The sequence below is a fragment of the Diospyros lotus genome, chromosome 14, assembly GCF_014633365.1.
Source record: "Diospyros lotus cultivar Yz01 chromosome 14, ASM1463336v1, whole genome shotgun sequence".
Lineage (NCBI taxonomy): Eukaryota > Viridiplantae > Streptophyta > Magnoliopsida > Ericales > Ebenaceae > Diospyros > Diospyros lotus.
Genome location: NC_068351.1, coordinates 19217122 through 19234244, shown reverse-complemented (window position 1 = coordinate 19234244; position 17123 = coordinate 19217122). Strand labels below are relative to the sequence as shown.

The 17123-nt window shown below is 38.5% G+C and overlaps 2 protein-coding genes and 1 non-coding gene across 6 annotated transcripts in view; all 3 read left to right on the top strand.

The window, feature by feature from the left end:
• The first annotated feature begins 2506 nt into the window (after positions 1-2506).
• On the top strand, positions 2507-2578 carry TRNAD-GUC (transfer RNA aspartic acid (anticodon GUC)). Its single transcript has one exon. It is a non-coding gene; the product is annotated as a tRNA-Asp (tRNA).
• Positions 2579-2685: 107 nt separating this feature from the next.
• On the top strand, positions 2686-15933 carry LOC127791139 (peptidyl-tRNA hydrolase, chloroplastic). The gene is made up of 8 exons (XM_052320935.1): positions 2686-2960; positions 3073-3157; positions 8653-8720; positions 8802-8852; positions 8933-9006; positions 15122-15180; positions 15259-15335; positions 15453-15933. The coding sequence occupies exons 1-8, from the start codon at positions 2709-2711 to the stop codon at positions 15564-15566; spliced, it is 780 nt and encodes a 259-aa protein (XP_052176895.1). The 5' UTR covers positions 2686-2708; the 3' UTR covers positions 15567-15933.
• A 307-nt stretch (positions 15934-16240) lies between these two features.
• LOC127791138 (carbon catabolite repressor protein 4 homolog 3) overlaps positions 16241-17123 on the top strand; it is a 28572-nt gene continuing 27689 nt past the window's right edge. The window contains exon 1 of one of the 4 annotated variants that reach the window (XM_052320933.1): positions 16241-16719. In XM_052320933.1, coding sequence (XP_052176893.1) covers positions 16452-16719 — 268 coding nt within the window. In that variant the 5' untranslated portion in view covers positions 16241-16451. The remainder of the gene's footprint in view (positions 16720-17123) is intronic. The other 3 variants (XM_052320932.1, XM_052320931.1, XM_052320934.1) reach the window with 3 other exon arrangements.

Sequence of the window (17123 nt, the reverse complement as noted above, 5' to 3'; positions counted from 1 at the left end):
CTTATTTGTTTTCTTTTCTCAAAAATACAACATGAATATTTACGTGGGTCCTTAATTGTGACATGTTAGTGGGTGGTTTTGGGAAGCCTTTCTAATTAGTTTGTTTTGATGTTTGTCATTGTAGTTTTTATGGTTTTTGACTTTTGGAATCATTATAGAGCACAAATTGTTGAATTACGCTAAAGAATACCATTCTCAATTTTATTTTGCTTGGAAGTAGTTGTTGCAGCTTGATGGTTCTATTTTTAAGAGTATAAAGCGATGGGATCTCATTTTTTCTATGTTGACATGTATCTTGGTTTTGTAAAATTCGTAGCTTAGGCTCTATAGGTGCTTGGAAGTATTGTTTTGTTATATTTTTTTTATAAATTTTTATTTGAATTTTATTTCAAAATGATTTTGCATATTAGTGTGATTTAACAATGTATCCCATGAGTATATACAAACAAAATGAATAAAAAAAAATTATATCAAAGATTTGGAGCTCCAAATTAACATCAATAGTGATGACAAAGGCAGTGGTTGGTGGCAAAGTCTGACAATGTGAAAGTGGCCAAGAAAACCAACAATAAATGATGGAGGGTTATGAGTGGTAGGGGCAATGGTAGTGCTTGCGATGGTGTGATGCTTTTCGAAATATAGAGGTAAGGGCAATGGTAGTTTTGCTACCACAGATAAAGAATAAAGAGAGATCGAGGGAGACAATAGAGGCAATGGTCCATAACTTGAGGAAATAAAGCTAACGAGGAGAGTAAAGAAGACAATGAGGTTGGTAGGGGGTGTTGGTTAATGGCAATGTCACTCAATAACAATCAATGGCTCTAATAATGATGGTCTCACTAGATATAAACTAAAATATAAACTAAAATGAGACACAAAGAAGATAGTGGTGGTGGAGAAAAAGAAGGATGTTGAGGGTAGCAATGGTGGTGGTAGTGGCAGAGAACAAAAGAAGAAGAAAATGGATGGCTAAGGGCTAGGATTGTTTTGTTTAAGTTGGTAAGTTCTAAATTTTATTGAGAGTGGATTTGTAATTATGTTGAAGATTCCATCCATAGTTGTAATCCAACATATTTTTGTGGGATTCCATTCAATTGACCTCCATTTTGTCCAAACAAACATAATCTTGTGCAGAGGTATTGATTTAGACTATGGCACGCGTAAGTAAGATACATGTAGAGATTAATTAAATGCCATAGTAAAGTTTAAGAGTATATTAATTTTGTAGATGTTGAAGTTATTTTACATTGAAAAGGTAATGATGATAAGATATGATAAATTATGGCATGATGTGAACAATAAGCACCTCTCAACAGTGGCAGGGAAGGTGGGTGTAAGAAAGAAAAAGTGAAAGAAATGGTTTTGAGTGATCATTTAAGAAATTTTAGTGGCTAGTTTTGGGTTTAACACTTGACAATTGGACCAAACTCAATCAAGCATCAAGATTAGTCTCAAGGGAAGAATAAATGTTCAAACCCATAAATCTAGAAATTCACTTTAGAAGTTAGAATACAAAAGAGAAAGAGAGCAAGAGGAGGGAATGTGTTCGAGACCAAGAGAGGAGAGGAAAGAATGAAGGAGAAAATGAGATGAATGAGAAAGGAAAAAGGAGAAAGGAAGCAAACCTACTTTAGTATGGTATGTGATTGAGAGCCTTCAAGGAGGAGGATAAAGTTTTTTCTACTTTGTTTTTATGAGATGTTATGTTTGGTTAACCTTAATCTTTGTAGGAATATTTCATTATATACCATGGTATGACTTGTTTTTGAAGAAAATGCTACAATTGTTATATAAGGTTGATTTATGGGTGTTCTTGTTACTATAAACTTTTCATGAAAGTTTGAATGTTTTAAAAATTTAATTGCGACGAGGAGTTTGGGTTGTGGTTGACAATGTAGGAAGCCTATTAAAATTTATTTATTTATTTATTTTTTTATAAATATGGGGTAAGACCCAATTTGGGCAAAAAATTTTAATACATGAAAATAGGTGTCTATAATATTATAAGAAATAATTAGGTTTGATCCAAATGCTTTTGAAATGGTTAGTCCCCTTGATTAACAAAGAAATTAAGGGATCCCTTGCTAGAATGGACAAAAGAACAAGCTTAAACTAAGAATGAAATCTAGCATTTGAGTGATTTTAGTGAAGAAGAACGAAATTCATTGTAGTTTTTAAATAAAATTTAATATTTCTCTATTTTGGTCAACAAGTAACACCTATAAAAAATGGAGACATTGCACGAGTAATGATAAGACAACATATTTTTAAGTTGGTAATGTTCAATATGTTGACGATTATCAATGTTAGAGTTATTTAAGATAAAAATCATTAATTTATTGGCCTTTAAATCTATAAATTACATGAAATACTACTACACAAACAACTTAGAAATGCGTAATTCAAATTTAATACCTGAAATCTTAATATTAGGGGTACTCCCTTTTTATTAGTTAACCATTAAAACTTGAGTTATTTTATTTAATGGAAACGAACAGGCAACAAGGTCGTTGTAGTATAGTGGTGAGTATTCCCGCCTGTCACGCGGGTGACCCGGGTTCGATCCCCGGCAACGGCGTTTAACTATAAATTTTTGTGAGACTTCAGTATATTTTTTAAGAATATTCGTTTTCCTTTTTTTGCTTTGTTTAATTTTACTTATATATATACGTTTCGCAGCAAAAATAAACGGAAAAGCAAAGCGAAGGATGAATGCGAAGATTGGATTTGGATTTGGAGGTTCAATCTCTGCATTCACCTCCCCTCGTTGCCGCCTCTTCTCCGGTCAAACCCTAACCCTAATTTCCTCCAAGTTCCTCATGCCTGAATTCTCACCTTGTCCTTCCGCAGCCACTCTATCCACCACCGCATTGCCGTCCGCGGTGGAGGCGAAGCCTCGGCCCTGGCTCATCATCGGCCTCGGGAACCCCGGCAAGAAGTACAATGGCACCCGCCACAACGTATTCCTCTTTTTTTTTTTTTTTGGTGTTCTTATGTCATCGAATTCAGTTGAACGTTTGAATTGAATTGCTGGTGCTGAATGAGCTTTTTTTTTTTTTTTTTTTTTCCTAGGTGGGTTTTGAGATGGTCGACGCTATAGCTGAAGCTGAGGGCATATCCATGAGCAGCGTTTCTTTTAAGGCTCTCTTTGGAAAAGGTACTCTTTGGGAGATGATCTCTTGTTTTTTCTCTGTTTTTTTTTTTTAAATATCTTTTAACTTGGTTTGCTTCACATGTGATGATATCATGTTTGTTTTCTGAACCATGTAATGATGGTTAAGTACTTAAGATCATGCTGTTTACTGTTGTCCTATTTTGGTATTCGAACCTATCTGACGTAAATATCGGGCATGTTTTAGCTAAGCAGATCAATTTGCCGATAACCTTAGGATGTTTTAGTTGTTATATACAACTTCACGTTGGTAATTTATTGAGATAAATTTGTCAGTCCGATGATTGACATTCTTCAGAATGTTTGCTTCACTTTACATGATTGAAAGTGGACAAGTTTCTGCATTTTGCAACTCACTAGTAACTAAAATTAAGCAAATATTAGGTTACTGCACTGAACTTAAAAACCAATGTTTGAAAATTGGACTGGGGAATCAAACCAAAAAGGAGAGAGGGTCAAGGGTCAATGATCAGATCGGGGTCAGACTGCAGTCAAGCCCGGATGTATATTTATTAAATAAATAAACGTGGTACTTAATAGTTTATATTATGATTTAAAAATATTTAAAATCAATCAAATAATTCTATAATAAAGCTGTATTTGTTCAAAGCCACACCATAAAGTAAAGAAAATCTTAAAAAAATAATTACAAATAAATGAATGAAAAGAAAAAACTCTCCCAGCAAAAAGAGAAAAAAAGAAAAAGAAATCTCAAGTTGGCTAAAAGGAGAGATCTGATAAATTAAACATTATCTTGATGCTTCTAAAATATGTACACTTGACATATCAAATTGGTGGCAAGCAGCCCAAGATTGCTAGTCTGTTGTCCAGGCCATAATGTCAGCTAGCTTTAGGCTCACATTGAATTCTCATTGAGAAAGTGAAAAGGGTTTCTAGTCACAACATCATTGCATCTCTGGGAGACTAGGATCAAATGGGAACAGGAGAAGAAATATGAGAGATTTGAAGCAAAGAGGGTCTCCAAGCTTCATTTTAACCATAGTTCTCAACAGGTTGTTCTCTTTCCTTTTAACTACAATACTGAAGAGGTTGTACTTGTTCTCTTTCCTGTTCCTTGCTCTGCCTCTGTGTGTGTTCATCACTCCAATAGCTTGCTGGAAAAACACCAACACTTCTATCTCCACTACCTTTCCCCATAGCACTTCCCTACCAACCTCAGACACATCAATGGCAACATCAACCCAACCTTGTGTTATTTTGGGGATAATGAAGGGGAAAGAGGGTCAAATTGGGACGGGTCACCTGGGTCATGGTTCGGACTCTATTCAAACAAAAACAAGCCTGTCATTTCTAGTTGGCCAAATTGGTCCTGGACCAGTTACCAATTTTGCCGGCCTTGGTTCAGTTTTTTTACAACACTGTTAAAAATTAAGAAAATATTTATGTTATAAATTTCCTGGAAAATCTGTAGTTGACAATTTCTATCACATGATTCTCTTTTCCAGAATCATTCACTTATTGGAACTTTATCTTTCACTCTACAGCCCAACACCTGCCCTCCCCTCTCAATGGCATCTTATCCTCCTTTTTTATTCTACATTATATACAGGAGAACTTCTACTCTTTTATGACAATAAAATCTTTTCAATCTTGGCATCATTCTTTGACCTTGTGCAGTAGCAATTCTTTTGGTTCCGAGGAGATCAACTTCATTTCACAAATTCTCAACCTATCTGGTGATTTATGAATTATTTTTTATGGGATTGCATGAAAGTATGTCAATGGAGTATGATGCTATTGAGATGATGTCAAAAAACTGTGTTACTTTACAATCTGATAAATTTGAGTCAGGCAACCACATTTAGGTTGGGTTGTGCAGTCTTTTGTCAGTTTCAAATGGCCTTGGTGACTTACACGTGAGGGTAGTTATAGATAATGTGACTTGTACCTAGAGAAGGCTATATGCAATTGTACTCTTTTTGGTTTTGACGGGATTTGAGGCACGGGGATTTAATATATAAAGGACTAATCCTTGCTGCCTAGAGGTATCTGGAAATTCAATTGAAATTGATCTGAATTCTCTCTCTCTCTCTCTCTCTCTCTCTCTTCATTTCCCTCTTTGTTTCTTTCCATTTCCTTGTAGAATTCTCTCAAATCACATCCAATCAGTGAGAATTTAGTGTTAGATCAGAGATCTGACAATTTTGGTATCAGAGCTCGACTCGGGCCGACGGGAGCTCAATGGAGTCTCCATGGCGGAGGGGACGCAAGGGAATCCATCATGACCATTACGAGTTCTTGGTGATGCCATTCGGGCTCACCAATACCCTTGTCACATTTCAATCCCTAATGAACCGAGTATTTGAGCCATTCCTACGCTAATTTATTGTGGTCTTCTTTGATGACATACTCTCATACAACCAAACCTTTAACTAGCACCTAGATCACCTAAGGACTACATTTGAGATTTTCAGGTCTAACCAATTGTATATTAAGAGGTTGAAGTGTGCCTTCGGTCAGCAAATGGAGTACCTTAAGCATGTTATTTCTAGCGCAGGGGTGAGCATCAACCCAAGGAAGGTGGTAGCAATGGTTGCATGGCCTAGAGCTACTAACATAAAAGCATTGAGAGGGTTCCTAGGGTTGACAGGATATTATAGGAGATTTGTGAAACATTATGGATTCATAAGCAGGCCCTTGACGGAGTTGTTAAAGAAGGATGGGTTTAAATGGGGTCTAAAAGTTGAAACAACTTTTTGTATAGTTGAAGGAGGCTATGAGCAAAGCACCAGTGATGGGATTACTGGATTTCGGTAAACCCTTCACCTTGGAGATTGATGCCTGTAGCATTGGACTTGGGCTTGGACTATATCATACAGTATAAGAAGGGAAGAGAGAATATGGTAGTTGATGCTTTGTCCAGATGCCACGAAGAAGGATTCTTAGATGCTATTACAGTCATAACCCTTGATTGGTATCAGGAGGTCGTGACTAGTTATGAAGGAGATGAGAAAATTAAGGAGTTGTTGGAACAACTGATATTGGATCCCAATGGAAGGCTAGGGTAAACACTCACCAATGGGGTGATTCGATATCATGAGAGGCTGATGATTGGGAGCTGCGAGCCACTTAAGAAGAAAATACTGCGCTCATTCCATGAATCCCTCTTGGGGGGACACTCGAAAATCGAAAACACATACTATAAGGTGAAACAACTTTTCTATTGGCCCCAACTCAAGAAGTTTGTGACAGACTTTGTAATGGCTCGTAACAAGTGTAGGAGGTGCAAATATGAGACTATGGCCTACCCAGGCTTGTTACAACCCCTGGTTATACTTGCACAGGTGTGGGATAGTGTAACAATGGATTTTATAAAAGGGCTACCTAAATCCGAGGGCAAGGATTGTCTCATGGTTGTGGTAGATCGATTCACAAAATTTGCACATTTCTTGAGCCTTCATTTCATCATTACTCCGTCAGATGATATTATCCACTGCCGGTCCTAAGCCCGGATAAAGGAAGAGGGTTGCGTTAGGTAGCTGACAGCCAGCGTAAAACCTAGTCGGATTCAAATATGAATTCTAGACAAACTATCTGTTGGGATCTAACCCACATAGAAGTCTAGAATTCATGTAGCCAACCCCACATAGTGGGATAACGGCTGGATATGTTATTGTGTTGTTGTTCTTGAGCCTTACTCACCCTTATATTGCATAGGAAGTGGCAAGGACTTTTTTGGATCAAGTGGTGAAGTTGCTTGGGATTCCCCAATCTATCATTTCTGATAGAGACAAGATATTTACCAGTTTGTTATGGTAGGAGTTGATGCGATCATTGGGAGTTATACTCAAAATGTCTATAGCCTACCACCCCCAAACGGATGGGCAGATAAAGAGGGTGAATCAGTGTGTAGAGACTTACGTACGTTGCCTATGCTTCCTTTATCCTAAGAGATGACACAAGTGGATATCACTTGCACAGTAGTGGTATAATTCCCACCACCATAGCTAGCTCAAAAGGTCCCCATTTGAGGCTTTATTTGGCTACAAACCCCCACTACTTCCTGCAGTGGGGGAGCATACTACAGTAGCTATAGTTGAATCCTACTTGGAGTAAGGGCAACAAGTCCTGCAATAGTTAAAGAAAGAGTTGGCCATGGCCTAAAATTGCATAAAGCAATTTGCGGATCGAAGAAGAAATGAAAGGGAGTTCATAGTAGGGGAGGAAGTCTACCTGGAACTCAGGCCTACTCATCTTAAGGCTATCGCACAAGGGCAGGTGACCAAGTTGATCACATGGTACTATGGGTTGTTTCCTATACTGGCCAAGGTGGGAAATGTGGCTTATAAACTTCGATTACTAGAAGATTCACGAATCCATCCAGTCTTCCATGTCTCTTTTTTCAAGAGATCAGTAGGAACACGATCGGTAAACCCTACTTTACCCCAAATCACTAAGGAAGCTGATGTTGCTATGGTGTTGAGTGCTATATTGGATCGGAGTGTCATATACAAGCAGGGAGCCCCTATCATACAAGTATTAGTGAAGTGGTCCAATCTTCACCATGATAATAATACTTGGGAATATTTGTCTGATCTACTTAGATGTTTCCACAAATTGCCAGCCTACTAAGCATTTCTTGAGGGCAAGAAAATTTTCAAGCCGGGGGGAATTTGTCATGTTCTAATGGCTTGGGTGACTTACACGTGAGGGTAGTTATAGATAATGTGACTTGTACCTAGAGAAGACTATATCCAATTGTACTCTTTTCGGTTTTGGTAGGATTTGAGGTGCGGGGATTCAGTATATAAAGGACTGATCTTAGCCGCCTAGAGGCATCTGGAAATTCAATTGAAATTGATTTGAATTCTCCCTCACCATTTCTCTCTCTCTCTCTCCCTATATCTCTCTCTCTCTTCATTTCCCCCTTTGTTTTTTTCCATTCCCTTGCAGAATTCTCTTGGATCACATCTGATCAGTGAGAATTCAGTGTCAGATTAGAGATCTGACATCTTCTTACCATGCATTAAGGAGTTCTAACTGCGTGCATCCTACAGCATCAGCAAACCCATAGATCATACCTATTACATTTAATGGTTACTTAAAAGGTATGATCCATTTAATCTTCGCATTGCACATTTAGTTGAAAGATTCAGGTTAAGTCTTTCAAGCAGATCAAATCTGTTTGTAAGTTACATCGAATATATTCATCCTACTACAAGTAAAACAAAGTTTATATATGCATTTTATGTGTTCCTTTTCTCTCTAGAGTTACTCCATAGGCCTTGAGATGGTGAACAAATGAAACTGCATAAGCCATGAAGTTCTGAACAAATGAACCTTATAGTTAATTGAAAACAAACCTTATGGTTAATAAGTTTGTACTGCAAATATTATTGTTAAACATGGATTCTTTATATACTACTTAAAGAAGGTGGAATTGATGGGGGAAAGTAAGCTGAATGAGTCTGTTTCTTCCCTCCCATGCCCCCAATTTAAGAGTTTCTTTTCTTTTGTAGGTTTGATTGGAAATGTCCCAGTTATGCTTGCAAAACCACAGACTTTCATGAATGCAAGTGGTGAGTCTGTAAGTAAGCTTCCCTGAAAATATTTTCAGCTTTTTTAATTACTCATAACTAAATTAGTTGACTTTTTGAATCATTTGAAGGTTGGAGCAATCGTTTCATATTACAAGATTCCATTGAAGCAAGTACTTGTGGTAAAGCACTCTTTTTTTTTTTTTGGTGGGTTTGAGCATTACCTTAGTCAAACCTCAAAACTAATGATTCTGATATGCAGATTTTTGATGACTTAGATCTGCCTTTTGCAAAATTACGCTTGTTGCCAAAAGGAGGACATGGAGGACATAACGGGTACTTGTCGCGTCACTTTTTTTTCATCCGGCATTTAGCGTTTAATTGACATGTTGAGTGAGCTATAGCAGACATAGTTGTGAATGTCGTACCAGACAAGGGACCAGATTCTGTCATTTGGTACTGTTTGGTATCAGTATCAGAAAATATCATGTACCATTTTTGGATATATTGCTGTATACAAATTAATAATATATGTTATAAAAATTATTTACCCATATAATTAATTTTCAATAAAAAATAAAATAACACATAAAAGACTATCATTATTATTAAGAGAATATCCTAACAAACAATTTAATATTAGATAATAATATAGCAATATTTCCAAATCAACATAACAACTCTTCTAAATCAACATTTAATTGAACAATTAATCTAAAAAACATAAAATAGTCAATTAAATTATTTTGAAAAATTACAAACTAAAATATTAAATTCAGAGAAGCTGAAAGGGATTTAGTCAATGCTTTGGTCGATGACAACCGAAAGCTTTGGTGATCATCAACCAGAGGCTTATAGTCAAAGCCTTTGGTCAACCAGAGGTCTCCAATAGATGGTGATGGTAATGGTGATGCAGCGTGATGGTAAGAGAGTAAGGGTGAGAGAGATTAAAAGAGTGGGAGAGTGAGAGCAGTTATGGGTCTGATTGTTTATGTGAGAGTAAGAACTGAAATGAGAGCAGTTGTGAGTGAGAGTTTATGTGAGTAAAAACTGGAAAAAGAGAAGGTGGGAGGGAATGTTGGGTTCTTGCTGGTAGTCTAGTACTTTAGTGGCGCGTTTGATACAGGAGAAGTTTTTAAATTCCTAGAATTCATGATTCTTGAGAATGCTCTTGGAATCTTTGATTCCAAGGATTTATGCAATTTTATGTTTAGTTAGTTTTAAACATTTCCAGGAATGTTGGGTATTCTTTTATGAGAATCTTACATTCCCATATTTGGTTTAAATGCAACATTGGGAATTTATATTATTTTTCAAAAATTACCCTTATTTGATTTTTTGTTTAAAAATGATAAATTTCTTCTAGTATATAAAATATTGGGACCCACAACCTCTTTAGGAAGTAAAAAAACGTCATTTTTTTTTTTTACACATTATGTATATGTATGTGTGTGTGTGCGCGCGGATATATATCGTGAAAACACTATGGCAAAGATAATCGTGAAAGGACTATGGGGTTATAAGAGGGCAAATGGTGTTTTAGTCTTTTTATTTGTTAAAAACTTTCCCTAGTCCATGAGAATTTAAGATTCCCAACCCCCCCTAGAAATCTTTTTGTGGGAAAATTGATTAAAAATAAATCTTGGGAATGCTATTTTCCCATAATTCTTTTTAAAAAAAATTGTACTAAACATGGGAATTAAGATTCAACCTAACATTCCCAATAATCTAAAAACTTCTCCTATTACCAAATGCCACCTAGGAGTCTGACCAGTTTTGGCTAGTACAGAAACCGAAATGAAAATTAGAAGCATGTGTACCAGAATTCATACAGTACAGCACATACATTACCAGCAGTATGGAACAGCATTCCAAACTATGGTAGGAGATGTAGGTATCAGATATGTATTGATGTTGTGAATTCCGTTTCTGCTCAATATTGGTAAGTCTCGAATTTGAGACTTATGCAATTCTAGAATTATAGTAGCAGTAGGAATTTGAATTGAGAAGAGAGAGAGAATTTAAAAGAAGGGGAATTGAGAGAGAGAATAGGAGGGAAAGAATTATGTTCTATTTCATTTCATAATTCCCATCCTGTCTCTTTTATAGGCAATCTTTCTGTTATACCCGAGAATGTACAAGTGGTTACAACGCTAACTACTTGAGTACTACTGCCCTTTTATTGGCTGGTTTATGCTAATTATGAGCTTACCCCTATTACCCCATTGGGGTCATGACAAATACCTTAACAAGATCCTATTATGGACTTTGACTAAGTTATGTCACTGCCCTTTTTGAAGTCATCATGCCATTTACTATGCCATTTTCTCTTAAAAACGTGAATACCTTGTGGAAAACCGCTATTCACAATTTTGAAGTTTTCATTTTAGGGAATTACTGTACCATGATCTCCTTTGGAAATGAAATGAATCCCTTAGTGGTGGGAAAACATTGTGTCACGACCTTAGGTATTATAGGGGCAAAGTTGTAATTGAGTTACAATTACAGTTAGGGGGTATTTTTGTAATTCAGTTACAACACATGGGTGTTGTTATTCTGTTATTTTCCCTTTTTGTCTTGTAGCTTAGGTGGTTAGAGAGCTTTGTTTGGTAGCTAAGTGAGACTATATATATTGCCTCAGCTGTAGGAAGAAGCATGTTGAAAATGAATTGAATACTCTATCTCTCTCTAATATTCCCCCCCCCCCCCCCTCTCTCTCTCTCAGTGATCTCCTCCCTTATCTTCTTGCTGATTTCTCCCTCTCAACTGATCTCTTCCCCAAATTCTTCTCTTATCATTTTCGATCTTCCTTTCATACCCTAGCTCATCTCCAAGGTTCATGACAAATGGTATCAAAGCCAATCTTTCCTCGGCTGTGATTCCAGCGAACTCATAGCAATTTGGTTGAATGACTGCATCCTGACGGTGGTCGAAACTAGGAGTTCTCAGCTCTTGATAGGTGAGTGCAAGTAGCGATTCCGATTAGATTTTGAGGAATCAAAGGACGAGTCATAATCGAGAGAACAAAACAACTCTTGATGCAAAATTGAGAGCTAAGCGCATGACAGTTTCAGAAGTCGAGCATCATTCCAACGAATTCAAGGAGCACCGGAGGTGACACGAACAGAGGAGCATTTGCGATTGGAGTGGGTTAATAGGTGAGCTAACCTGAGGTGACGCAAACAAACAACGTTCGCAATTGGTGTGGGAGTCCGTTGAAGGTGGTGACACAAACAACCAGGAGGGTCGCGACTGGAGTGAACAATTAGAGCAGTGAATTCCGCGGGTGGATTTGATCAGCAATTCAGTTGCAGATCAGAGACACTCCTGTCTGAATTCTGAAGACGAAGACGGCCATTGAATCTCGGAATTGATTCCGAGGCATGAGGAGGTGAGATACAACCACGATTCTCGGCAACCCAGGCGAATTCAAGGAGCTGCCATCTGCTAGTGGTCCTCGGCCCAGAAGGTTGTGACTGGAGTGGGTAACGCGGGTTGGTCGGACGATTGGAGTGGGTGACTAGAGGTTGACGTGAACGGTCAGGAGGTCGCGATTGGCGTAGGAGTTCCAATTGATCGTGGTTGTGCAGCAGGTTTCGAGCGGTCGTGGTTTGGTCGGTGATTGGGCAGAACCTGAGGAAGGAAGCGTTGATGCATCACTGGCGAGAGGTTCGCGACTAGAAGTGACCATAGGTAGAGCAAAATCGGAGGAAGGAGACGTGAGGCTAAGCAAAATTTGCTGACTGATTGGGTGCGAAGCTTTCCATTAGAGAGCACAAGTTTGGCCGAACCTAAGGAACAATCACTGAACATCGACGAGTGCGATTCAATCCAGAGAAATTTCCAACTGAATTAATTGAGTAGAGTCTTGGCCGCTAACTCTTTCTGCTTGATTTAATCAAGTCCAGAATTGAAGGCGAGGCAGACCTAGCTCTTGGCGGGTTCCGTTTGAGGCGGATTAAGTCTGGGCGACTTCTTGAAGCAGTGGGTGAGGTGGCGCTCATTAGCCGTAAGCCGCAGATTCCGTGTGAGAAGTGGATGCTTCCAGCTCATCCAGCTCGTTGATTGTTGGTGCTTGAGGTTGTGAGCAAAGGGAAACAAAGGTTAATTTCGATTTTGAATTTTGGTTAACTTGTTTGAAGAAGAGCGGTATGTATAGAACCCCTATCCCTTGGTCTTCCAAGTGTCCTGTCTGTGAGATGTCAACCATGGGAAGCAGGGCACACATGAAACAAAAGGGGTCTCAATTGCAGCCGAATGATGCTCCATTTTCAGTGGTTAATTTTCAAGCAAGAGAGCAGCCTCAATTGCAGTGGAAGAGTGCTGCATTTTTAGTGGGATGTCCTACTCGGGCCGCATCAGACAATCAGATCCTCAATGGCAGCGGAAAATGCTACATTTTCAGTTAACCAGAAGCATCAAACATGGGGAAAGAATTTTGAGAAGGAGATTAGCCAAGGGGACAAGGAAACAAGAAGTGGGATTCATGAAACGTGCGAGGAAATTGGTCGTATGTTTCGCGAGAAGGTACAGGAGTTTGCGATGATACTGACTAAAAAATATCATTACAACTTCCCGGCAGAATACTTTGATGATTATCGCGGGAGTTTTAACAAAGAGGAATTCCTTGGAGTGGAGCAGCCGAAGGAGAAGTCAAGATTATGGAAGAGCGATTCAGTGCTTACCTCCAACGTAGAGGTGGAAGAAGAGAGTGAGGAAAAGGAAGTGGAGGATGGCACCCAATCAATTAGCAACGTCTTGAGCACTGCCACTGGTGCTGAGACTTTTGATGCCATTAATCTCCTAAAACAGCAGAATAAAGAGCCTAAAGAGAAGAAACAAAGGATTGCACCGGGCACCTTGCTTGGAACATCTCACATGTATGTCATTGGCGTGGGCAAACAAGACAAAGCAAAGGTAACATTGCAGCGAGAAGAGTTGGAGGTAATGTACAGATTTTTACATGCAAAGAGGATTGAAATTCTGTTCATAATTGAAAAGGATGGGGTTGTAGGGCTGATGGCACATTTGGAACCATTTTTAACGGCACTAAGGAAGAGGCGAATGGCTGAAATTGGTGTGGCAACAAGACATAATATTGTTGCTGTTGAGGAGAAAGAAAAGAGAAGGCAAAAGAAAAGGGAAAAACAAGATAAGAAGAAGGAAAAACGAAGAAGTAACCATTGGGTGAAGATGGGCATTGGATAAAGAAGCAACGACTAGGTGGTAATAAGTTTCTTGGGGACAAGAAACATTTCAAGGAGGGGGAATTGTCACGATCTTGGGTATTATAGGGGCAAAGCTGTAATTGAGTTACAATTACAGTTAGGGGGTATTTCTGTAATTCGGTTACAGCACATGGGTGTTGTTATTTTATTATTTTTCCTTTTGTCTTGTAACTTAGGTGGTTAGAGAGTTTTGTTTGGAAGTTAAGTGAGGTTATTTATATATTGCCTCAATTGTAGGAAGAAACATGTTGAAAATGAATTGAATACTCTATTTCTCTCTAATATCCCCCCCCCCCCCCCCCATCTCTCTTTCTCTCTCTCGGTGATCTCCTCCCTTATCTTCTTACTGATTTCTCCCTCTCAACTGAACTCTTCCCCAAATTCTTCTCTTATCATTCTCGATCTTCCTTTCATACCCTAGCTCATCTCCAAGGTTCATGACACATTGATGTACTAATGGAAGATTAGAGTAGAATCAGATCAGATCAATAGAGGAAAGACAGAAACAGAAAAAATAAGACCAGAAATAGAAGGAAGAATAAGAGAAGAAAGACAGAAATTTAGAAAAGGAATACACCTCTAGATAGATGGAGAAAACCACAGCATTTGATATTTGATTTCATAATCCAAGTCTAAGACAATCCTTATGCAGTAGGCTATGGGACTTCTTTGTTTGGAACTAAAAATAATCTTACCAAATAAGAACAAAATAGAAAGGAAGTAAAATCTGTAATAAATATTCTAATTTTAATTCAACAGATTCCTTCTTTGATCTCCATACCATGTCACTATAGTCCTCCAGTTGAAGAACTAGGATCTTGCGGGGAAATAAATTGAGGGGACAATTTAAACTGAAGTGTGCTGATTTCTTAAGAAAACGAACCATGCTGTTGTGTCTTTGTCTGTATCCTTGGAATTTTTTTCCATCTGAATTGAGATGGTTTGGAATTATTCTGTTTAGGGCACCTCAGCTAATTACAGGAGAAAACAAAAACAAAGTAATGTGCCTACAAAACTAGGAATGACAATGCTTGAGAAGTTATCAATTTTAGAAATTTTATTGATAGAAAATGTTGATAAAACATCTGTGCTACTAGAATTGAAAGTCACTTATTGCTTAGTAAAAAGAAATAATTTTACCTGGACAGAAGAAGCCTATTGAGATTTTCTATGTTTGGTGTGAGCTAATTAATGAGGCTGGTAATTGTAGCTCTCTCTTGCAGCATGAGGAGTGTAATCGACCACTTCAGAGGGAGCCGTGATTTTCCTCGTCTAAGAATAGGTAGCTTCCAAATACCATCCTTGTGAAATGGCTGCTCTAGCTTACATTTCAGTCTCTCAAGTATTCCAAAATTTGTAGGCATCGGGAGGCCTCCTGGGAAAATGGATCCTGTCAATTTCGTTCTACGCCCATTCAGCAAACAAGAACGAGAAGAGGTACGAGAAACAGGATTGCATCCATGGAAAAAAATACATTCGTAAATAAAATAAATATGGTAATATGTATGACCTTATATTTATATATATGCTTACAGTTTGATATTTCTTTTTCAGTTAGATTTCGCATTTCAAAACGGCTTAGAAGCAGTGCGGATTCTTTTGCTGGAAGGTTTTAATAAAAGCGCAACATTTGTGAACACTGCCAAACATATGGAGCAGCTTGGTTGAAGAACAACTCCAATTTGCTCTTTGGATGGTCAGGAAGGCATTGATGATGATTCAAATGGCAATGACAATAGGAGGATAGTTATGCATTAATGATTGAACAAATTCTTTCTGTGCACCCGCCTCCCAATTCTCGTATTGGGGGAGGGGGCGGGGCGGGGGGGGATTTTATACTCATTTTATTTGATTAGTTGTTCAATCTGTTGTACCAAATGCCTTGTTTGAATATTTTTTTTTTCCTTTTTATTTTTCACCATATCGGCAACATAGACCGCAAAATGAAATTTCCTAATATGGAAGTTAATATGGTTGAAGAATGTAATTTACATGGGTTGATTAATTGAGGGGAAAAATTGATATAAAATGAATTTTGCCATGCCATGCCATCTGCAATCGGAAGGGAGCCCCTTGTATAGCATTGTCCCCATCATGAGAGAGAGAGAGAGAAACTATGAGAGGGGGGTAGCGGGTCGTTGTGTGTTGCTTGGTGAGAATGCCCGCTGCAACTGTTACCACTAATGAGAGATGCAACTGTCCACCATTGAGTGAACCTTATCTCTATGTGGTTATCGGTTACCCCATTGTTGCATGTTGATAGAAAGACAATTGCTGGTCACCCACCCCTTACCTTTCAGGCCATAAGTTGAGTGAATGGGCAAATGATATGTTAAGTTTATATTAATGGATTATAAATTTGATTCTCGTCTTATTACATAAGATGAAATTTTACATTTATAATTTATTTTTTTATTAAAATTAAGAATACGATCAATATTAGATTTTAAAAATAAAGACATTTCCCTAACAAAATCCATTCAGCCCTGTCCCCCGCCCCTCAGAGCTCTCTCTCTCTCTCTCTCTCTCTCTCTCCACGAAGCCTCTCCTTGAATGGGTTGCAGAGACACGTCGTCGTGGCGTTGCGCCACCACCGGCACCGCAACCACCTCATTGAAGCTTCAATATCCTTTCTTCTTCTTCAGGTCCACCATCTCCTTCTGCACCAACACTACTCCAACTCATTCCACCTCTTTCTCCGCCTCCTCCAGCCGTCGCTGGTACAATCCCGCCCGAAGGCTACGCTTCCACCGGCCACCGCCGGAGATCGTCCGCCACTGGGTCGAGGCCGATCCTCCGCTTCCGTATCACCAATCTCAAGGTCGGTCGATTGCCTGCCTATATGTGCATATCTAGTACTAGGCCCGATTTTCACTGGGATTGTTGTTTGCCATTTTATTTGCTTGCTTTATCTCGGCAACTGTTCTCAAAAATTATTTCTGGGATGTAGAAGAAAGTTTTACGAATCCAGCGAAAATATCTTCTTCTTGAAGCTGATCTATTTGGATAAATTTGTGTTGGGTGGTATAATACTCTATACCGCTTAGGATTGGATCATGTAACAGAAATTAGGAAAAAATAGAGAATGCAGAAGTTTAGCGTGTTTTGGCCTCAATGCCTACGCCTACAATCCCAGAATTGTGGGATAATCCACTCAATCTGTAGTTTGCACGGAAAAACTAGCATGGCACCAATGGCGCTCACCTTGGGACACTCACAACAAAG